At 44.2% G+C, this 24,464-nt stretch overlaps 1 protein-coding gene across 3 annotated transcripts in view; it reads left to right on the top strand.

Annotated features, from left to right (window-relative positions):
• Nucleotides 1-17,615: 17,615 nt before the first annotated feature.
• The window catches only part of TMEM242 (transmembrane protein 242), a 41,705-nt gene continuing 34,856 nt past the window's right edge, over nt 17,616-24,464 (top strand). For all 3 annotated transcript variants that reach the window (XR_003756997.2, XM_029058621.2, XM_029058620.2), the window contains exons 1-2: nt 17,616-17,771; nt 24,096-24,196. Coding sequence is in view for 2 of the 3 variants with exons in the window: in XM_029058621.2 (XP_028914454.1) it covers nt 17,636-17,771; nt 24,096-24,196 (237 nt within the window). In the remaining variant the exon portion in view is untranslated. The remainder of the gene's footprint in view (nt 17,772-24,095; nt 24,197-24,464) is intronic.

Genomic DNA, 24,464 nt, shown 5'->3' with positions numbered 1-24,464 from the left:
TCAGTACAGTCCTCTGCATACAGTAAGCACTCACTCAATAAATACCATTGATTGATTGCTTGATTTTTCACTAATCTTTATAGCTATCATGAACTCCTTCATTTATAGATAATATTTAATACTATGTTGCCCTCCATGTGTGCAAATGGAATTGTTGAGGACTGTGGTTTGTAGCCTGCTGTTCTTTCCAAACTAAGTAGATTCAAAAATCTTTCCTCTGCCTTGTAGCTAGAATTGTGTTTATTTAAGGGCTTGGTTTCAGCAGTTTGTGTTCTGCCTCTTCACCTTGCAAACCTGTCTAGCACCATTGCTCATGATGAAAGAAACCATTTCTGACTGCTGTATGCTAAATTAGATTCTGCTCAGGGCCATTATTATTATTATTATTATCATTGTTAAATAGTACTTATGAAGTGCTTATTATGTGCCTAGCCCTGTACTAAGCATTGGGGTAGATACAAGATAATCAGGTCAGGCATAGTCCCTGTCCCACAGTCATTCATTCACTTGGAGCTCACATCTATGTTCTATTACTCATCAATAAAATTAGGACAATTAAACCACAAGCATAAACCTTAAGGAATATGTGGAGAAAGAGTCACTGGACAAAAGTCACTAATAAATTATTAGAGGAGGCTCAAATTTGAGGGTCTCAATAAACTCATGGATTGTTATAGGAACCAGTTATATCCTGCTTTGGCATTTATTTTTTAAATCCACAGTCCTTCTTTCTAAGGCATAGGATTATGGTGCACAGCAACAGTTGTTTTGGTAGGGGCTTTAGAGTACATAGAATGAGCTAACCTCCAGTATTAAATTGACCTTTAAGATTTCACTTCATATTACCATGGTTTAACAACTGAAGGTTAGCAGATGACATAATGAGGCACTCCTTTAGCAATGTGGTAATGGTGTTGAAAAATAATTTCAAGATTTTTCCTTGTAATTCAGTGTTTCTAGTACTGGTATTCTAACTTTTTTTTGAGGGGGTCATACGTTAAGTGCTTATTATATGCCAGGCACTGTACTAAGAACTGGGGTAGATAGAAGATAAGTTGGACATAGCCCCTGTCTCACATGAGTCTCAATCCCCATTTTACAGATAAGGTAAATGAAGCACAAGGAAGACAGGTCACACAACAGGTGGTAGTCTACCCACTAGGCCATGTTGCTTCTCTCTCAGCTATTTCACGATTTAAGAAAATATTAGAGAACTTCCATAGGCCTTGTGTAGATATCAGTGTGTTGGAAGGGACAGAATTCAACTGGGAAAAAAAGTATTTTCAGAAGGCCAGGAGGTAAACTGAATAAATAAGTATAATTGAATTGCTGTGCACAGTCCAATACATTTAAAAATATTATAACTAGGAAATCAAAAGCGTAGAGCACGATGTTCCCAAATGGTTTTGTTACAGGGATCATTTCATCATAAGTATTTTGCCTTCACCTCCATCCCCTCCCCAGAAGGCAAAGTAATAATTATCTTTTCACAGAAATCCAACACTGACTCACCACTTAACCATTCCTTCAAGGCCTTTTGTAATGGCAATCCTAACTACAGTAATTAAGCTAAGGAAATGACAAAAAAAAAAAAATGACCTGTAGAGAGAGTGCCCCTAAAGCTTTTTAGATGAGAAAGTCTCATCTTTGGGCCAATTAATTTTGTTCCTAATTGTTTACTCATATGAAATCACACTTAAAATGTAGGAATCTTCTAGTGGTTGACAAGACATCATTCACATAATGTGATGCTGACTTCTGGCTCCGGTTTAGATAAGAACTCCCTTGGTAGAATAGCAGGGAGAATTCTCTATGAATATTTTTGTAAAATCAGTCAGTTAGCAGTATTTAGTAAGTCTCTATTATGCTCAGGGCACTGTATTAAACACTTGGGAGAGGACAATAGAATTAATAGACATTACTAGTACTCTCATGGACTTTCCAATCTAGCAGGGGAGACGGGGAACTAAAATCACAGATGGGAGAAGGTAACAGAATATTAAAATATGTGAGTGCTATGAGGTTAATGTGAGTACCCAAGTGCTTAGATTGTGTGGAAGTGGGGAAGTGGCATGGGTAAGTGATAAATTAATCAGGGAAGGCCTCCTGGAAGAGATGTATTTTCAGAAGGGTTTGAAAGATAGAGAGAGCTAAGGTAGTAGTCATGAATCAATCAATCATTGATATTTATTGAAGACTTAATGTTTAATGCTTCAATGAGTATAATACTGTAGAACTGGTAGACATGATCCCTGCCTTCAAGAAGCTTACAACCCAAGTAGGGATGACAACATTAAAATAAATTACAGATAGGAGAAATGGCAAAGTATAAAGTCAGTCAATCATATTTATGGAGTGCTTACTGCATGTATGGCACTGTATTAAGCGACTGGGAGAGTACAACATAACAATAAACAGACCCATTCCCTCCCCACAGTGAGTTTATAGTCTAGAGGGATACATCCATAAGTAATGTGAACCAGAGGTGGGGAGGGATAGATGAATATTCAAGTGCTTAAGGGAGCACCATCCCAAATGTATAGGTAATGTGGATTGGAAGGTGGATAGGATGGGAAAATGAGAAGTTACTCAGGGAAGGCTTCTTAGACATGTGATTTTTAGTAGGGCTTTGAAATGGGGAGAGTGTAGTCTGTAGAGAAGCAGCATGGCTTAGTGGAAAGAGCCCAGGCTTGGGAGTCAGAAGTCATGGATTTTAATCCTGGCTCCATCGCTTGTCAGCTGTGTGACCTTGGGCAAGTCACTTAACTTCTCTGTGCCTCAGTTACCTCATCTTTAAAATGGGGATGAAGACTGTGAGCCCTAAGTGGGACAAACTGATTACCTTGTATCTACCCCACTGCTTAGAACAGTGCTTGGCACATAGTAAGTGCTTAAAAATACCAACATTATTATTATTATTAGTCTGTGTATATGAAGGAGAGGGAGTTCTAGGAAGAGAAATGATACAAGCAAACTGTGGATGATGAGAGAGATGAGAAAGAAGTACAGTAAGTAGGGTGACTTTAGTGGAACCAAGTGTGCAGACTGGACTGTAGTAGGAAATTAGCTATGGTAAGTTGAAAGGGGAGAGCTGATTGAGTGCCTTAAAGCTAATGACAAGGAGTTTCCATTTAATGCGGAGATGGAAGGGCAATCAATCAATCAATGGTATTTATTGAGCACTTACTATTTGCAGAGCACTGTTCTACGTACTTGGTAGTGTACAATACAATAGAATAAGCAGACATATTCCCTGCCCAAAATGAGTTTGAGGTTTTTGAAAATTGGGAAGGCCTGTGCAGATTTTTTTTTTTTAGAAAAGTGATCTGGGCAACAGAGTAAAATAGAGATTGGTGTAGAGAGAGACAGGAGTCAGGGAGGTCAGTGAGGAGGCTGATGCAGTAGTCAAGACAGGATAGCATAAATGCTTGGATCAGCATGTTAGCTGTTCAGATGGAGAGAAGGGGCAGATTTCAGTGATGTTGTGAAAGTAGAACCGAAAGGATTTGGTGACAGATTGAATATGAGGGTTGAATAAGAGAGGTGAGTCGAGAATGATGCCAAGGTTTTGAGTTTGTGAGAAAGGGAGGATGGTGTTTGTTTACAGTGATGAGAAAGTCAGGGGGAGGAGAAGGTTTGAGGGGGCAGATGAGGAGTTCTACTTGGGAAGTAGCAGTCAGAGCATTTGTTGAGCACACACATGATGCAGTGAACTGTGCGATGGCCTTGGGAAATACAGAATAAAGAGGTGAAACATTTCTAGTCAGCTGTTATGTGAGGGAGGAGAAAGTTCTAGGCAGAAAGGAGGGTATGAGTAAGGGGAAGGAGGGTGAAAAACAAGTATAGGGAATAGGCGGGCTGAAGAGGAATGAAGTGTGTGTACCAGGGTGTTGTGGGAGAAGAGAATGGATACGTAGTATTAGAAGAACTGACTGAATGGCTTAAAACCAATGGTGAGGAGTTCCTGTTTGATGCAGAGAAGAATAGGCAACCTTTGGAGGGTTTTTTGAAGATTGGAGAGATGTGTGAAGACTGATTTCTTGGAAAAATCAATCATCAAGGATCAGTATTGAGGAGGAGAGAGAAGGAAAAAACAAATAAAACAAACTTCTCTAAGGGAATATCAACATGTACTCTCCCAAGCATTAAGTACAGCGCTCTGCACATAGTATGCGCTCAATAAATACCACTGATTAATTGACTGATAGACGCCCATAAACTTTCACTAAACAGGATACATCCTTCCTAATCCCCTCTGATGTTCCTGTCCTCTTCCTCATCCCCTTCTTTCACCCATTCCACAGTGGGGAGAGAGCTGAAGGCAATCATTAGCAATCCTAGAGCCCACCATAGCTACTAGCCACTGTATCAGAGTAGCAGAGCTTCAGAGTTTCTGCCTCTAGATTGTAATCCACAGTGGGCAGGGAATGGGTCTACCGACTTTGTTATATTGTTCTCTCCCAAGAGCTTAGACAGTGCTCTCAATAAGAAGCACTCATAATAAATATGATTGATTGTTGATTAGCAGGAAAGGCTTCCTGCAGGAGTGGATTTCTCAGCTATGGCAGCAGATTCATTTGTCCTTTTCTTTTTCATCAAGGCCCCTGAGAGCCAGCAGGGCTCTTTCCTAAACTATAACTCATTTTTGACTTTCCAGGAGAGGGTTAACTGACTTTAGCGGGTAGCATGAGTATGGGAGTCAGAATCCCACAGCTCGACTGCTTTGTGAGCTTGGGCGAGTCACTTAACTTCTCTGTGCCTCAGTTTTCTCTAGACTGTAAGCTCCTTGTGGGCAGAGAATGTGCCTATCAACTCTGTTGTAATCTACTCTTTAGAGCATTTAGTACAGTGTCCTGTATACAAGAAATGCTTGATTGATTGACTGATTTCCTCATCTGTAAAATGGGGATTCAATACCTGTTCTCCCTCCTACTTAGACTGTGAACCCCATGTGGCCAGGGACTATGTCCAACCTGATTGCCCTGAATCTAGCCAGTGCTTGGCACATACAAAAGCACTTAACAAGTACTAATATTATTATTATTTTTGGTATTAATGGTATTAAGCACTTTCTATGTGTCAAACACTGTTCTAAGTACTGGAGTACATACAGATGAATTAGGCTGGACACAGTTCCTATCCCACAAGGGGCTCACAGTCTTAATCCCCACTTAAAGATGAGGTAAGTGAGGCCCAGAGAAGTGAAGTGACTTGTCCAAGGTCACACAGCAGACAAGTGGCAGAGTAAGGTTTAGAACCCAGGTTCTTCAGGCTCCCAGGGCCATGCTCTATCCACTAGGCCATGCTGCTTCCCTATTCTCTCTCCTACTTAGACAGTGAGCCCCATGCGGGACAGGGACTATGTCCAACCTGCTTATGTGCTCGACACATAGTAAGAGTTTAAGGAATACCATAAAAAGTGTTCCTTGAAAAATAAACTTTCTACATCTTTTTTGCTTTTCCAACCCAATATTTGAGGAGCACACAGCCCACAGTTAGCCTACCTCTTCCAATAGCAGGGCTGAGTGGATTCTCTGATCACTTGATTTGACTCTTGAAGGAACTTAATCAAACTGTGAGCCCCATGTGGGGTCAAGGACCGTGTTTGACCTAAATATTTTGTGCCTACCCCAGCTCTTAGTACAGTGTTTGGCACATCAAGAAACAATATGGCAGATTGAAAAAAGGACAGGGGTGGAAATCAGAGAACCTGGGTTCTAATCCTGCTCTGCCACCAGTCTGCTGGGTGACCCTGGTCAAGTCTTTAAATTTCTCCGCCTCAGTGTCCTCATCTCTAAAATGGGGATTAAATACTTATTCTCCCTCCTACTTCTACTATGAGCCCCAGGTGGGAAAGGGACTGTGTCCAACTTGATGATCTTATATCTCTCCCAGCTTTTAGTATAGTATTTGGCTCTTAACAAATACTACAATTATTGGTATTACTACACAGTAAATGCTGAACAAATACCACAAATATCACCACACCCAGGAGTGAGACCTGAGAAACCTGGGCCTTGAGGACTTGAGGGGCAAGCTAGGGTTGGAGTTAGGACCCTTTGGGGCTTAGAAGAAGACTTACTTGGAAGCAAGAGGAGAGGCTAGATGACCACTGGAGATTTCTCCCGACCACTTAACTGCAAGATTCTGTGAAAGGCAACCAAATAAGGACAAATGTATAGCAGGGCTCAAAATAGCAAACTCTCATTCTATTTGAAGTTCTTCTATTTTTGTTCCTAGACTGTGCCAATCCAAAATGTGCCTTGTGGATTGCATTCTCTTTTCACTAATTGACTGCAGGGAAGCACTTGTATTGATGTTCATGGACAGACTATTTTCGGTCCTTCTGAGCATATGATAGTCTCTCGTCTGACAAAATTAGTATCACGGTCCCAGGAGTGAGTTGTGTCTAGAGTAGTTTTAGGAGACAAAAGCAAAGTCAGACTGGTCCATAGCCATATTCAATCAAATCAATTAGTCAATGAGAAGCAGCATGGCCTTAGTGGAAAAAGCACAGGCCTTGGAGTCAAAGGACCTGGGTTCTAATCCTGGCTCCACCACTTAACTCAAAGGTGTTTGAGTGCTTACTCTAAGATAGAAAATAGGGGAAACAGCATGGCCTAGTGGCAGGAGCGTGGGCTTGGGAGTCAGAGGACGTGGGTTCCAATCCTGACTCCTCCATTTGTCAGCTGTGTAACCTTGGGCAAGTCACTTCACTTCTCTGTGCCTCAGTTACCTCATCTGTAAAATGAGGATTAAGATGGGGAGTCCCTTGTGGGAAATGGTCTCTGTCCAACCTATCTTGTATCTACCCTAGCATTTGGTTCAATGCCTGGCACATAGTAGGCGATTAACAGATACCTTTAAATAGAAAGACCATTCAATCGGTGGTATATACTGAGTGCTTACTATATGCAGAACACTGTACTAAGCATTTGGGAGAGTACAGTACCACAGAGTTGGAGGACACACTCCCTGCCCACAACAGACTTACAGTCTATTGATCTGAAGCTTTGAACTAAGGCAGGTGGAGTTGGCCTAGCTCTAACCTTGGGTAACCCTTCTGGATTTGAGCCACCTGGGCAATGAGGAAACACACCTCCCACTGCAAAATCGAGTCCTGGATAGGAACAGCAAAAGGATTTGAGTGGATAAGGTTAGGCTTGTTCCTTGTTCCCCAGAATATTCTACTTAGGGGTTCTGGATATGGTAATATTCATTTCCTTAGAGATCACTGGACTGGGAGAGAGAGTGCGGATATCTCCATACAAACTCTAACTGCTACTGCAAGAACAACCAAAGTGTATGTCCTGCTGGATGTACGACATACTTTTCCTCTCTGAATCATTAGAGACTAAGTAATGACCATTTAGCATGTTGCTCCATGTGCAACTATTTCTCAAGGGGCCATATGGTTTGTTGCTCTGTGTGCAACTATTTCTTAAGGGTCCATTTGATGTGTTGCAATGTGAGCAACTTTTTCTCAAAGTTTCATTTGGTATGTTGCACTGTGTGCAAATGTTTCCCAAGGGGCCATTCGGTATGGTGGTCTGTGTGCAAGTGTTTCTCAAGGGGCCATTTGGTATGCTTTCATGAACACTGTGTGCAGGTGTTTCTCATTGTGACACTCACACCATCTCACCATAAGCAGAATTGCCTTTAGAACATAGAACAATAATGCATTTTTACAGATTTTTAAAGTCAGGTATATCTTCCAATTGCATCAAATCTATCTTAGAATGAAAATACCAGTAGTTTTTGGGGGGGGTTTTGCACTGTATTTGTTGAGCACTTACTATATGCGAGGGTCTGTACTAAGCGCTGGGGTAGACACAAGCTAATCAGGTTGGACACAGTCTTAAATCCCCATTTTATAGATAAGGTAATTGAGGCCTGGAGAAGTTAAGTGACTTTCCCAAGGTCATAGAGCAGCCAAGTGACAGAGATGGGATTAGAATCCAGGTCCTTTGGACCACCAGGCCTGTGCTCTATCCACTAGATCACACTGCTTCCAGTCTGAATATGCTGCCATTAATGCCTTCATCCATCATTCGCTTTGGTAGAAAATGTAAGATTTTAAAGCAGGTATCAGTCAGATGTAACTCAGAGTCTTCAAAACAGAAATAATGTGAAATAATATCTTAGGGGAAAATAATGAAAGTTGATACAACCGAAGATCTAAATGGTTGGTGTATGTGAGTGTAAAAGTGAATAAAGAGGCAAAGCAATATCCAAGAGACTGAAATATATTTTCCTGAGAAAGACATCAAAAGACTTTTCCATTATATTGAAAACATTTAACTAGGCAAACATAAGTTGGCTAAGGGCAACGTATCCCCAGCCCACGAAAGACATTATCTTATGGACTGTAAGCTCACTTTGGGCAGGGAGTGTGTTTACCAACTCTGTTGTACTGAACTCTCCCATGTGCTTAGTACAGTGTTTTGCACACAGTAAACACACGATAAATTCCATTGATGAGGATGATAAAGCCTCGTACAGTCTTTGGTCTAGCATTAACAGCAAAAGAAATTCTACAGAACTGATAGACTTTTTTAGGTATTTGTTAAGCAATTACAATGTGTGAAACACTGGTTCTAAGCTTTGGAGTAGATACAAATTAATTAGAATGGACACAGTCCCTGCCCCATGTGGGGTTCACAGCCTAAGAAGATTTTGACATTTGAGAGGAAAATTAAGAACTTATGTGAACTTTCATAGATGTTTAGAAGATAGGATTCTATTTTTGGGGAAGAGGTCTTCAATTTCTAAAGGATAAATAGTGGGGCATTGGTAATACGTAATGAGGTTTAAGCTTCTTTAGCTACACTCATCTCATTGCATGAAGACTCATAACCAAACCTAACATTTATGTTGCAATGTATTGATTGCAAAGTACTTGAAAAGTAGTTTCATCAATCAAACTGCAGGGAGCCAGTACAGAAACGGGTTGATGTACATGCTGCTTTTAACAGCAAATTACAAAAGACAGATGATTTCATAAACAGCTAAGACAACCTATGAGAATGTATCCTGATGAGATAATGCATCTATTTCATTTTTCTAGCATTCCCAGAATATTATTGCCAGAGGTCATGCTGGAGAGTTTTGGTAGGTTTCTTTGGAAACACACACGTTAACATTCCTGTAGAGACGAGCACATTATTCAGTAAATTCAGTGATTGCTCTTTTTCTAATTCTTTCTAAAATCCTGTAGTAATTGCAATTTAACAAGCCTTCAGGACTCAACTTTATGCTCACCAATCAGTGGGAAAGCAAGACACAGAGGAAATGTAATAAGCATGTAAAAAAGGAACCTATTGCTTTATCCTGTCCTCAATTTTCACTAAGGGCATGAGTTTTCTGTTTCATTCACTCTCAAAATTTAAGCTAAGACAAAATATCAATGGTTGAAAATTCCTATTGGTGGTCTGTGAGCCATATGAATTTTGGGACTGGCAATGTTAAATCACTGGTTTCCAGATATTAAATCCTTGAAATAGAGGCCACAAAGATCTGCAGTTTGATGTATTGTCACTATCTTGGGTTGTTTAAATAACTATGTCGTCTACAAACAAATTCTCTTTATTTTGCCTTCCATTCCTAGCCTTGTTTATGCAAGCTGGGTTTGTACCTTTTATTCATCCCACCCTTAGTCCTACAGCACTTATATACATAAATGTAATATGTACATTGGAGAAGCAGTGTGGCTCAGTGGAAAGAGCACGGGCTTTGGAGTCAGAGATCATGGGTTCGAATCCCGGATCTGCCACTTGTCAGCTGTGTAACTGTGGGCAAGTCACTTAACTTCTCTGTGCCTCAGTTACCTCATCTGTAAAATGGGGATTAAGACTGTGAGCCCCAGGTGGGACAACCTGATTCCCCTGTGTCTACTCCAGTGCTTAGAACAGTGCTCTGCACATAGTAAGTGCTTAACAAATACCAACATTATTATAATAGTCATAATATTCATAATTTACTTTAATGCCTGTCTCCCTGTCTAGACTGTAAACTCCTTGTGGACAGGGAACTTGTCTACCAATTCTCTTATACTGCACCATCCCAACTGTTTAGAACAGTGCTCTGCAGGCCGTCAATGCTCAATAAAAGTGATTGATTACTCATTAGTAATAATAATACTACTACTAATAATAAAAAAGTGTTTGGCATATACTAAGCACTTAATAAATATAATTATCATTATTAGCATTTCCTAAGCACTTACTAGTATGTGTCAAGCACTGTAATAAATACAAGATATTCGGGTCTGACACATTCCCTGACTCACAGAGGGCTCACAGTCTAAGGAGGAGGGAGAACAGGAATTGAATCCCCTTGTTACAGATGAGGAACCTGAGGCACAGAGAAGCTAAATGTCTTGGCTAAGGTGACACAGCAGGCAAGTGGCCAAGTATGGATTTGATCCAGCTCCTCTAAGGCCCGTGCTCTTTCCAGTAAGCTGCAGTGCTGGTATTTATTGAGTGCCTACTCTGTGCAGAGCATTGTCCTGGACACTTGGGAGAGTTCAAGAGAGTAATTAGGATTGATCCCTGCCCTCAAGTTACTTATTGTCTAGTCGGGAGGTAGATATTAAAATAAAATACAGGGTTGGGAAGCAAGAGTGTAAAGATATGTGCTTAAGTGCTGTGGGCCTGGAGGTGGGGTGAATGTCAAAGAAAGTAAGGGATATGATTTAAGTGCATAGTCGTGATGCAGAAGGGAGGAAGAATATGGTGGGAAATGGGAGACTAGTCCTGAAGCAAATTTGGTTACTGAAGGGCTTTGAAGATGGGGAGAGTGGTGGTCTCTTGGAGGTGAAGGGGATGGGAGTTTCAGGCCGGAGGAAGGATGTGAGTAAGGAGTCGATGTCGTTGAGATTTAGGCACATACAGTAGGTTGGTATTAGAGGAGTGAAGTGTTCAGACTGGTTGTAGTAGGAGACAAAAGAGGATAGGAACAGGGGAGAGAGTTGAAGAAGAGTTCTCCACCCAGAGTGTGGAGAATTGGGATTCCTGATTTTTTTTAAATGGTACTTGTTAAGTGCTTACTATGTGCCAGGCACTGTACTAAGCACTAGGGTAGATACAAGGTAATTGGGTTGGACACTGTCACTCCTACGTTGGGCACCCAGTCTTAGTCCCCTTTTTACAAATGAGGAATTGAGTCATAGAGAACTTGAGTGATTTGTCCAAGGAAACACAGCAGACAATTGTTGGAGCTGGGATTAGAACACAGGTCCTTTGACTCCCAGGCCCATGCTCTATCCATTAGGCCATGAAATGAATTAGCCTAGGAGATAGAGCACAGGCCTGGGAGTCAGAAAGTCATGAGTTCTATTCCCCACTTGTCTGCTGTGTGACCTTGGGCAAGTCACGTAACCTCTCTGGCAATCAGTTCCCTCATCTGTAAAATGGGGATTTAGACTGTGAGCTCCACATGGGACATGGACTGTGTCCTACCCAATTCGCTTGAATCCACCCCAGCGCTTAGTACAGTGCCTGGCACATAGTAAAACCATTTAGCAAATATCACATTTATTATTATGATGATTAAGTCCACAGTACTAACCAGTACATCAGGGAACTGTCCCTGTAACCACAACCCATTCCCTCCCAGCTCCCCTGTGAGGAATGTGCAGGCTGAAGGTGGACCTTGGAATTCTAGATCTTTCATTTTGTAGGATCTTACTCAGTATCTTTGTTCATGGGGAAGGTAAAAATGGCCTCCTGGTGATTGTCTACAGCAGCCCCACAGCACTTATATATGTATCTGTAATTTATTTATATTAATGTCTGTCTCCCCCTCTAGACTGTAAGCTCCTAGTGGGCAGGGAATGTGTCTGTTTATTGTTATAGTGTACTTTCCCAGGTGCTTAGTACAGTGCTCTGCACACAGTAAGCACTCAATAAATACGACTGACACTGACTGACTGACCTCTGCTAGGAAAAGATAAGTGAGGGAGTTGGCTTGACCTAGGAGAGTTGGGAAGATTTCAAAGCTCCACTTCATGTCTCTAGAATTAGCATTTACTCTAGAATTAGCATTTACCAGGGAATCAATCCATCAATCAATCATATTTATTGGGCACTTACTGTGTGCAGAGCTCTGTAGTAAGTACTTGGGAGAGTGCAATACAACAGAGTTAGTAGACACGTTCCCTGCCCACAACAAGTTTACAGTCTAGAGGGGAGACAGACCATAATATAAATAAATACAGATGAATGAATCAATCAATGGTATTTATTGAGCACTTACTCTGTGCAGAACACTGTTCTAAGCGCTTGAGAGAACAATACAAGAGAATAAGCAGACATGTTCCCTGCCCATAACAAGCTTACAAGTGCACTGAGGGGCTGAGCACTGTGGGACTGAGCACTGTTGGGTTGAGAGTGGGGCAAATACCTATAGGGAATCTTTCCTACTCCTCATCCCTTCTGAGACTTGGACCCTTGACGTCAAAGTTCCAGAACCCATTTTTTTGGACAAAATCATACTGCTTAGGGTATGAACCGAGAGATGATCAGACAGTGTCTTTTCTCCTCGGCTGGATTGTTCTCTAGCGGGAAAGGGTTTGCAGCAGAAGGGGCTGAGTCACAAATAAGAGACATAAACTCACAGGGCCTGTGGATGTGGACACAGACACCCCCACCCCACCTTGGCATATACACGCCCCCACCCCCCCACACACAAACACACATACACACAAGACCGAGGAGAGACAGATATGAGATACAAATGAGGCAGAGAGAGACAAATGAGCAGAGAGAGATGAGGGAAAGAGGACATTTGTTCCTGCAGCAAGTTCATGAATTCTGAGGTCTCTATGTGCAAATCATTGCATTTAAGAGATGAAACACAGGGTGGGCACGGAGTCTTTCAGGATCAATTAAAGAATGAGAAATAACATAAGACAGCCAGGTGTTCAGGCACCCTGTCAAGCCATCCCCAGTGATCCACAGAAGAGACAACTTTTCATTTTGGGGGTGGGGTGAACTGGGTGGGTGGGAGCATTTTAGGGGCAAAACAATTGGGAATCACCTGGGGATGGCAGGAAGGCTTTTTCAGACACAGACACATTCCCTGCCCACAACAAGCATACAGTCCAAACTTCATCTGCCTCGATCATTTTTTAAAAATGCCATTCTGTGCACATATCTCCAACCCTCAAAAACATCTCCAATGATTGTCCATTCCTCTCTAGATCAAGCTGAAACTCCTGACCATTGGCTTTAAGTTCATTCAATTCATTCATTCAAACATTTATTGAGTGCTTACTGTGTGCTAAGCACTCTACTAAGCACTTGGGAGAGTACAATGTAACATTAAACAGGCACATTCCCTGCCAAACGAGCTTACAGTCTAGAGGGGAAGACAGACACTAATGTAAATAAATAATTAAGGCAATCAATCAGCTCTTTCTCACCTACACTTATTTATTCTCCTCTTCACTGCATCTTAGCTCCTAATCTTTGTTCCTTTCAAGCTAGCCTACTCACTCTACTTTGTTCTTGTTTCTTTTTCCACCAACCATTTCTTCAGGCCTTCTCTCCTGCCTGATCATCCTTCAAATCCAAAAGACCACAGCTCTCTCCTTCTAAAAATCATATCTCCTTCAGGTGATCTTTCCCAGTGAATTGCGACTCTCCCTATCTTATGCTCCCCTATGACCTTTTAATCAATTGATCAATCATATTTATCTAGTGCTTATTACTTGCAGAACACTGTACTAAGCACTTGGAAGAGTCCAACACAACAGAATTAGCCATGTTCTCTGCCCACATCAGCCTTTCCTGATTAATTTCTACTCTCCCTGAACCTCCGTTTCAACGTCAACCTTTTCATGCCACTCATAAATTGCAACATATGTACATATTTTGTATATCTTATTATTTCCTCACTAGAGTTATTATTTCCTCATGAGTAATTTACTTAAGAGACTAATTTACTTAGGACAGAGGTGAGGGATCTTACCGGATAACTTGTTCTCTCCCAAGCGCTTGTACAACGCTCTGCACACCAAAGATGCTTGATGAGTGTAACTGAATGATTGAACAAAATGCACATCAGTCCCTCGCCAGTTAGTAAAAGGATGTAAAATCCTCAGGTGTATGTATGCCACCCTTCACCTAGTTAGAAACACATGGGAACAATGGCTGTGTGTTATGATATTTGTAAAGCAGCAGTGGCTCAGTGGAAAGAGCACGGGTTTGGGAGTCAGAGGTCATGGGTTCTAATCCTGACTCCACCACTTGTCTGCTGTGTGACTTTGGGTAAGTCACTTAACTTCTCTGTGCCTCAGTTCCCTCATCTGTAAAATGGGGATGAAGACTGTGAGCCCAACTTGGGACAGACTGATCATCTTGTATCCCCTCCCCAGCACTTAGAACAGTGGTTTTTGCACATAATAAGCACTCAACAAATGCCATTATTATTAATCTCCATTTTACAGATGAGGGAACTGAGGCACAGAGAAGTAAAGTGTCTTGCCCAAGTTCACTCAGCAGACAAGTGGCAGGGCCGGAATTAGAACGCGTGTCCTCTGACTCCCAAACCTGCGTTCTTTCCACTAAGCTTGCTCAAGGTCACAGAGAAGACAAGTGGAGGATTCAGAATTAGAACCCAAGTCCTTCTCACTCCCAGGCCTGTGCTCCATCTACTAAACCAGGCTATTCCCTTCTCCCCCTCCCAGGGAGTTGACATCCATGCTTATCGCTTAGAATGTGCCATTTTGGAGCTTTCTAGACCAGTGAGATTTGAAAATCCACGGGGTTGAAGGAGTAAAAACTCCTCACCATTGGACTTAAAGCTCTCCATCCCCTTGCCCCCTCGCACCTCACCTCCCTTCTCTCCTTCTATCACCCAGCCCACACACTCCGCTCCTCTGCCACTCACCTCCTCACTGGGCCTCGATCTCACCTGTCCCGCTGCCTACACCTGGCTCACATCTTGCCTCTGGCCTGGAATGCCCTCCCTCCTCAAATCTGCCAGACAATTACTCTCTCCCCCGCTCCAAAGCCTCCTCCTAGAGGCCTTCCCAGACTAAGCCCCCCTTTTCCTCATCTCCCACTCCCATCTTCCGCGTCAGCCTGACTTGTTCCTTTTGCTCTTCCCCCCACTCCCCAGGGCCAGAGCAGTTCTGTATATATCTGCAATTTTATTTATTGTATCGAGGTCCGTTTACTTGTATCGATGTCTGTCTTCTCCCATTCCAGAAGCAGCATGGCTTAGAGGATAGAGCACAGGCCTGGGAGCCCAAAGGTCATGGGTTCTAATCCTGCTTCTGCCCCTTGTCTGCTGTCTGTGTGACCTTGGGCAAGTCGATTCACTTCCCTGGGCCTCAGTTACCTCATCTGTAACTTAATGGGGATTTAGAGTGCGAGCCCAATTTGGGACGGCGACTGTATCCAACCTGATCATTTTGTATCTACCCCAGCTCTTGGCACATAGAAAACACTTAACAAGTACCATAATAATTATTATTATTAGACTGTGAGCTCATTGGCAGGGACTGAGCACTTATGTATATATAATTGTATTTATTTATACTGATGCCTGTTTACTTGTAATCATGTTTGACTCGCCCCCCATTGGCCCCACCGCCCCAGACTGTGAGCCTGTTGTGGTCAGGGATTGTCTCTTTATTGCTTTACTGTACTCTCCAAGTGCTTAGCACAGTGCTCTGCACACAGTAAGCACTCAATAAATACAATTGAATGAACTATTGTTACACTGTACTTTCCCAAGCGCTTAGTACAGTGTTCTGCACACATTAAGCGCTCAATAAGATTAATAAATGAACTGTTTATTGTTGCACTGTACTTTCCCAAGTGCTTAGAGAAGCAGCATGGCTCAGTGGAAAGAGCCCGGGCTTGGGAGTCAGAGGTCGTGGGTTCTAATCCCGGTTCTGCCGTTTGCCAGCTGCGTGACCTTGGGTCAGTCACTTAACTTCTCTGGGCCTCAGTTCCCTCGTCTGAAAAATGGAGATGAAGACTGTGAGCCTCACGTGGGGCAACCCCATTCCCTTGTATCTACCTCAGCACTTAGAACAGTGCTCGGCACATAGTAAGCGCTTAACAAATACCAACATTATTATTAGTACAGTGCTCTACACACATTAAGCCCTCAATAAATACAGCTGAATAAATGAACTCTTTACTGTTGCATTGCACTTTCCCAAGCGCTTAGTACAGTGTTCTGCACATAGTAAGCACTCAGTAAATATGACTGAATCAATGAACTGTTTATTGTTGTATTGCACTTTCTCAAGCGCTTACTACAGTGCTCTGCATACAGTAAGAGCTCAGTAAATATGACTGAATCAATGAACTGTTTGCTGTTGTATGACACTTTCCCAAGCGCTCATCACAGTGCTCTGCACACAGTAAGTGCTCAGCATGGCTGAGTGGAAAGAGCCCGGGCTTGGGAGTCAGAAGTCAAGGGTTCGAATCCCAGCTCTGCCACCTGTCAGCTGTGTGACCTTGGGCAAGTCACTTCACTTCTCTGTGCCTCAGTTACCTCACCTGGAAAATGGGGATGAAGGCTGTGAGCTTCACGTGGGACAACCTCATTCCCCTGTATCTCCCCCAGTGCTTAGAACAGTGCTCTCTGCACATAATAAGCGCTTAACAAATACCAACATTATTATTATTATTGTTCCCCTGTATCTCCCCAGCGCTTAGAAGAGTGCTCTGCACATAGTAAATGCTTAACAAATACCAACATTATTATTATTATTATTATTATTATTATTATTGTTCCCCTGTATCTCCCCCAGCGCTTAGAAGAGTGCTCTGCACATAGTAAATGCTTAACAAATACCAACATTATTATTATTATTATTATTGTTCCCCTGTATCTCCCCCAGCGCTTAGAAGAGTGCTCTGCACATAGTAAGCGCTTAACAAATACCAATATTATTGTTATGGATGGATGGATGAATGAATGAATGAGTGAGTGAGTGAATGAATGAATGAGTGAGTGAGTGAATGAATGAGTGAGTGAATGAGTGAATGAATGAGTGAGTGAATGAATGAGTGAATGAATGAATGAGTGAGTGAGTGAATGAGTGAGCGAATGAGTGAATGAATGAATGAATGAGTGAGTGAATGAGTGAGTGAATGAGTGAATGAATGAGTGAGTGAATGAATGAATGAGTGAATGGAATGAATGAATGAGTGAATGACTGAATGAATGACTGAATGAATAAACGAGTTAGTGAATGAATGAATGAGTGAATGAATGAGTGAGTGAATGAATGAGTGAATGAATAAACGAGTGAATGAATGACTGAATGAATAAACGAGGGAGTGAATGAATGAGTGAGTGAATGACTGAATGAATAAACGAGTGAGCGAATGAGTGAGTGAGTGAGTGAGCGAGTGAATGAATACCCGGGCGGCCGCTTTGGCAGGCGAGAGCGTGGGGAGCCCGCTGACGTCAGAGGCCGGGCCGGAGGCGGAGCGCGCATGCGCGGGACTCGGCCCCGGGGGGGGGGGGGGTGGCGGGGGGAGACGGCGAGCGCGCCGAAGCCGGAGCCTTATGTGGGGAGCACCGGAAGCTGCGGAGGGGAGGGGGAAGCTTTTTGCGGCGGGGCCGCGGGGGGTGGCCGAGCCCTATTTTTCGGCGCACGGGAGCCATGGAGACCAGCCGAGATGGCGGGGTCGGGGCCGAGAGGGAGGCCCGGGCCGCTCCTCTCCCCGTCCCCGTCCCCTTCCCCTCCTCCTCCTCCTCCTCCTCCCCGCCTGCCGACGACAGGCTGTTCCCGGTGAAAGGTACGGGGCCCGAGGCTCCCCGGCCCCCTCGCTCCTCCTCTCCTCTCCGCCCGGGAAAGGCAGCGGGCAGCTTTACACCGTCAGCCCGGAGAGGGGCAGGGACGGTCTCTGTCTGCCACCCATTTGTCCATTCCCAGCGCTTAGCACAATGCTCTGCACATAGTAAGCGCTCAATAAATACTATTGAATTGCCCATTCCCAGCGCTTAGCACAGTGCTCTGCACATAGTAAGCGCTCAGTAAATACTATGGAATGAATGAATTGGCCGTTCCCAGCGCTTAGCACACTGCTCTGCACATAGTGAGCGCTCAATAAGTACGATGGAATGAATTGTCCATTCCCAGCGCTTAGCACAAGGCTCTGCACATAGTAAGCGCTCAATAAATACTCGAATGAATTGTCCATTCTGAGCGCTTAGCACAGTGCTCTGCACATAGTAAGCGCTCAGTAAATACTATGGGATGAATGAATTGTCCATTCCCAGCGCTTAGCACAATGCTTTGCACATAGTAAGCGCTCAATAAATACTATGGCACGAATTGTACATTCCGAGCGCTTAGCACAGTGCTCTGCATATAGTAAGTGCTCAATAAATACTATTGAATCATCATTGTGATGGCATCTCTTAAGCCCTTACTTTGTGCCGAGCCCTGTGCTAAGCGCTGGAGGGGATGCAAGGTCATCAGGTCCGTCAGTGGGCAGGGATGGTCTCTATCTGTTACCGAATTGTCCAGCCCAAGCGCTTAGCACAGTGCTCTGCAGATAAGCGCTCAATAAATACTATTGAATGAATGAATGAGGTTGTCTCACGTGGGGCTCCCAGTCTTCATCCCCTGAGACCCAGAGAATAATAATAGTGATAATGATGGCATTTGTTAAGCGCTTACTATGTGCCGAGCCCTGTGCTAAGTGTTGGAGGGGGTGGCAAGATCATCAGGTCCGTCAGGGTGCAGGGATGGTCTCTGTTGCCGAATTGGCCATTGCAAGCGCTTAGTACAGTGCTCTGCACATAGTAAGCGCTCAATAAATACTATTGAATCAGGTTGTCCCACGTGGGCCTCCCAGTCTTCATCCCCATTTTACAGATGAGGTTCCTGAGGCCCAGAGAATAATAATACTAATGGCATTTGTTAAGCGCTTACTATGTGCCGAGCCCTGTGCTAAGCGCTGGAGGGGATGCAGGGTCATCAGGTCCATCAGTGGGCAGGGATGGTCTCTATCTGTCACCGATTTGTCCAGTCCAAGCGCTTAGTCCAGTGCTCTGCACATAGTAAGCGCTCAATAAATACTATTGAATGAATCGTCATCATGATGGCATCTCTTAAGCCCTTACTATGTGCCAAGTCCTGTGCTAAGCATTGGAGGGGATGCAAGGTCATCAGGTCTGTCAGTGGGCAGGGATTATCTCTATCTGTTGCCGAATTGTCCATTCCAAGCGCTTAGTCCAGTCTCTGCATATAGTCAGCGCTCAATAAATACTATTGAATGAATGAGGTTGTCCCACGTGGGGCTCACAGTCTTCATCCCCATTTTACAGATGAGAGAACTGAGGCCCAGAGAATAATAATAATAATTATTATCATAATGATGGCAATTGTTAAGCGCTTACTATGTGCCAAGCCCTGTGCCAAACGGTGGAGGGGATACAAGGTCATCAGGTTGTCAGGGCTCCCAGTCTTCATCCCCACTCTACAGATGACGTTAACTGAGGCCCAGAGACTAATAATGATAATGATGGCAGTTGTTAAGCGCTTACTATGTGCCAAGCCCTGTGCTAAGCGCTGGTGGAGATGCAAGGGGATCAGGTTGTCCCAAGTGGGGCCCCTAGTCTTCAACCCCACTTTACGGATAACGTTAACTGAGGCCCAGAGAAGAATGATGATAATGATGGACCGAGTAGACTGTGAGCCCATCATTGGGTAGGGATTGTCTCTATCTGTTGCCGAATTGTCCAGTCCAAGCGCTTAGTCCAGTGCTCTGCACATAGTAAGCACTCAATAAATACTACTGAATGAATGAATTTGTTAAGCGCTTACCATGTGCAAAGCACTGTTCTAAGTGCTGGAGAGGATACAGGGTCATCAGGTTGTCCCACGTGGAGGTCCCAGTCTTCATCCCCACTTTACAGATGATGTTAACTGAGGCCTAGAGAATAATAATGATAATGATGGCAGTTAAGTGCTTACTATGTGCAAAGCACTCTTCTAAGCGCTGGAGGGGATACAAAGTCATCAGGTCCCACGTGGGGCTCACAGTCTTCATCCCCACTTTACGGATGACGTTAACTGAGGACCAGAGGAGTGAAGTGACTTGCCCAAGGTCACACAGCTGACAAGTGGCAGAGATGGGATTAGAACCCACGATCTCTGACTCCCAAGCCCGGGGTCTTTCCACTGAGCCACGCTGCTTTACATGGAGAAACCGCATGGTCTGAGGGGAGGCCGAAGGAACTGAGTGTTAAACCCGCCCCTGTCTGCCATGGGACCTTGGAGAAGTCACTGCACTTCACAGCCCCGCCTCACTTTGATTCATTCAATCATATTTATTGAGCACTTACTATGTGCAGAGCACTGTACTAAGCGCTTGGAATGTACATTTCGGCAACAGATAGAGACAATCCCTGCCCAACAAAGGGCTCACAGTCTGAACGGGGTTATAAAAGCACTTATGTACATATCTCTATTTTAGTAAGCCCGTTATGGGCAGGGATCATCTCCCTTTATTGCTGTATTGTACATTCCAAGCACTCAGTACAGTCCTCTGCATATAGTAATTGCTCAATAAATACCATTGAATGAATGAGTACCGGTTGGGGAGGCAGAAGGAACTGAGTGCTAATCCTGCCCCATGTCTACCATCTGACCTTGGACAAGTCACTGCACTTCTCAGCCCCCCAGCACTTATGAACATATCTGTAATTTAGTAAGCCTGTTGTGGGCAGGGATTTTCTCCCTTTATTGCTGTATTGTACATTCCAAGCGCTTAGTACAGTGCTCTGCACATAGTAAACGCTCAGTAAATACCACTGAATGAGTGAGCACCAGATGGGGAGGCAGATGGAGCTGAGTGCTGATCCTGCCCCCATCTGCCCTGGGATCTTGGACAAGTCACTGTACTTCTCAGCTCCACAGCATTTATGTACATATCTGTAATTTAGTAAGCCTATTATAATTTAGTTGTCTCCCTTTATTGCTCTATAATACATTCCAAGCGCTTAGTACAGGGCTCTGCATATAGTAATTGCTCAATAAATACCATTGAATGAATTTATATTAATGTCTGCTCTTCTCCCCGTTCCCTCCCCGCCACTGACTGTAAGCTTGTTGTGGGCTGGAATGTGTTTGTTATGTTGTGCTCTCCCAAAACGCTTAGTACAGTGCTCTGCACTTAACGCTCAATAAATACCATTTAATGAATGTATACTCTGGAGCTCAGTGACCTCTAGACTGTAAGTTCGCTGTGACAGGAGTGTGTTTGTTGTTATATTGTACTCTCCCCAAACACTTAGTACAGTGCTCTGCACTCAGCAGGTGCTCAATAAATACCATTGAATGAATACTCTGGGGCTCAGTGACCTCTAGACTGTGAGCTGGTTGTGGGCAGGAATGTGTCTATTGCTATATTGTACCCTCCCAAGAGCTTAGTACAGTGCTTTGCACACAGTAAGTGCTCAATAAATATGACTGACTGAATCCGGAATATGGGTGTTAAGACTGTCAGCCCCATGTCTTTGTTAGTCTCAAAGCCGTGTGGCTCAGTGGAAAGAACACAGACTTGGTAGTCAGAGGTCATGGGTTCTAATTCCGGCTCCACCACTTGTCAGCTGTGTGACCGTGGGCAAGTCACTTAACTTCTCAGTGCCTCAGTTCCCTCATCTGTAAAATGGGGATTAAGATTGTGAGCCTCACGTGGGACATGAGGCTTAGAACAGTGCTCGGCACATAGTAAGCGCTTAACAAATGCCAACATTATCATTATTATTATGTGGGTTAAGGACTGTGTCCAACCTGATGATTTTGTGTCCACCCCAGCGCTTAATACAGTGCCTGGCACATTGTAAATGCCTAATAAGCACCATAAAAAAAAAGGAGCAGCAGCAGCTGGAGGCTTGGTTCCCCTGGCCTGACCCGGGTTCGGCAGACCCCTGGAGGTGGTCTCAGCTTTGGGGTCCTGGGGCCTCGTGAGTCGCTGAAAGGCAACTTTCCTTTGGGGGAGGAAAGAGGAGAAGCCTCCAGGGTCTCATCGGGCATCCCCCAGGGCGGTGGGACCCAACTCTCTCCAACCTCTCTCCAGTGCAGCTCAGGTTTTTTTTAAATTCATTCATGGTATTTATTAAACACTTACCATGTTCCAGGTACTCATCAGTGGGGAAGACACAAGATAATCAGGTGGGACACAGCCCGTATCCCACAGGGGGCTCACAGTCTTAATCCCCATTTTAGAGATGAGGTAACTGAGGCACAGAGAAGCGAAGCGACTTGCCAAAGGGTGCACAGCAGGCGAGTGGCGGAGCCCGGGATGAGGAACGCAGGTCCTTCTGACTCCCGGGCCTGTGCTCTTTCCACTAGGCCACCCTGCTTCTCTCCTCGGGGTAGGGTGGGAATTCCCTTTTCTATCCCCTCCTACCAGGCCAAAATAATAATGTTGGTATTTGTTAAGTGCTTACTATGTGCAGAGCACTGTTTTAAGCACTGGGGGAGATACAGGGTAATCGGGTTGTCCCATATGGGGCTCACACTTAATCCCCATTTTACAGATGAGGTAGCTGAGGCACAGAGAAGTGAAGTGACTTGCCCAAGGTCTCACAGCTGACAGGTGGCAGAGCCGGGATTCGAACCCATGACCTCTGACTCCCAAGCCCGGGCTCTTTCCACTGAGCCACGCTGCTTCTCAAATGGAGTGAGGGTCCTTAAGACCTATTGAGGGATGACCCTGGGGGTGGGGGAGAGCAGTTGCATCCTCCCCCGTGGATGGACAGTCCTTCCGTGTCTTGAACCTTGAACTAGCTTTGGTTTCTTCCCAGCTCTGAGGCCCAAGCCTTCTTTAATTATGTCCAGCACAGAAAACCACCAGGCATCATTGTCTGAGGGAAACAATAGTAGTTTTGGTGGGGGGTTTATGGTATTTGTTAATCAATTAAGCACTACTCTCTCCTAAGCACTGAGGTAGAGACAAGCTAATCAGATGGCTCAGTGGAAAGAGCCTGGGCTTGGGAGTCAGAGGTCATGGGTTCGACTGCCGGCTCTGCCACTTGTCAGCTGTGTGACTGTGGGCAAGTCACTTAACTTCTCGGGGCCTCAGTTACCTGATCTGTAAAATGGGGATTAAGTGTGAGCCTCACGTGGGACAACCTGATTACCTGATCATCCTATATCTCCCCCAGCGCTTAGCACAGTGCTCTGCACATAGTAAGCGCTTAACAAATACCAACATTATTAATCAGATCGAACACAGCCCATGTCTCACATGGGGTTCACAGTTATAATGAGGCCCAGGGAAGAGAAGTCACACAGACAAGTGGGGGAAGCAGCGTGGCTTAGTGGAAAGAGCCTGGGCTTCGGAGTCAGAGGTCATGAGTTCGACTCCCAGCTCTGCCACTTGTCAGCTGTGTGACTGTGGGCAAGTCACTTAGCTTCTCTGTGCCTCAGTTACCTCATCTGTAAAATGGGGATTAACTGTGAGCCTCACGTGGGACAACCTGATTACCCTGTATCCCCCCCAGCGCTTAGAACAGTGCTCTGCACATAGTAAGCGCTTAACAAATACCAGCATTAGAGTCAGGATGAGAACCCAGGTCCTTCTGACTCCCAGGCCCATGAACTAGGCCACAGTGCTCCTCATGCTGCTGCTGTTTTTGAAAGGCTCACTATGTGCCAAGCACTGGGGTAGGTACAGTCAGATCAGACAGTCCCTCTCTCCCATTGGGCTCACATTCTGATGGGAGGGAGAACAGGTATTTAATCCCCATTTTACAGATGTGGAAACAGAGTTACAGGGATGTGAAGTGACTTGCCCAAGGTCACATGACAGACAAGTGTCGGCGCCGGGATTAGAACCTAGGGCCTCTGACTCCCAGGCCTCCGCTCCTTCCACTATGTATTGTTGCCAATTCACTTTGCCGGAGACGGCTTGATTCCTTACAATTAAATGCCACCTCTTAGATTGCGTGATTCAGGTTGTGTGTGAAGCCTCACCCTCGTCCCTTTGGCACAAAGATTTCTGAAATTTTTTTTAAAGGACTGTACCTTTTTATATTTTGGGATTGTTTTCAGTCTTTGTCGCTTGGAATATGTCCTTGATTGATTTATTTTTACTCTTTGACAGGTGGAATTTTTCTTGGTACTGTTGCTGCGGCAGGAATGATAGCTGGTTTCGGGACAACTCTATCACTGGCCAAAAAGAAAAGCCCTGAATGGTTCAATAAGGTAGGTGTAGTCTAATTCATTCATTCAGTCGTATTTATTGAGTGCTTACTATGTGCAGAGCACTGTACTAAGCGCTTGGAATGGACAGTTTGGCAACAGATAGAGACAATCCCTGCCCAACAGCGGGCTCACAGTCTAGGAGGGGGAGACAGACAACAAAACAAGTAGTCGGGTATCAATACCCTCGAGTTAAATAGAATCATAGATCTATATACATCATTAATAAAATAGAGAAATAAATAATATATCCAAATATACACAAGTGCTG

This window comes from Ornithorhynchus anatinus, chromosome 2 (assembly GCF_004115215.2).
Source record: "Ornithorhynchus anatinus isolate Pmale09 chromosome 2, mOrnAna1.pri.v4, whole genome shotgun sequence".
Classification (NCBI taxonomy): Eukaryota; Metazoa; Chordata; class Mammalia; order Monotremata; family Ornithorhynchidae; genus Ornithorhynchus; species Ornithorhynchus anatinus.
Note: the sequence above shows the minus strand (reverse complement) of the source record. Positions and strands in the feature narration are given on the sequence as shown.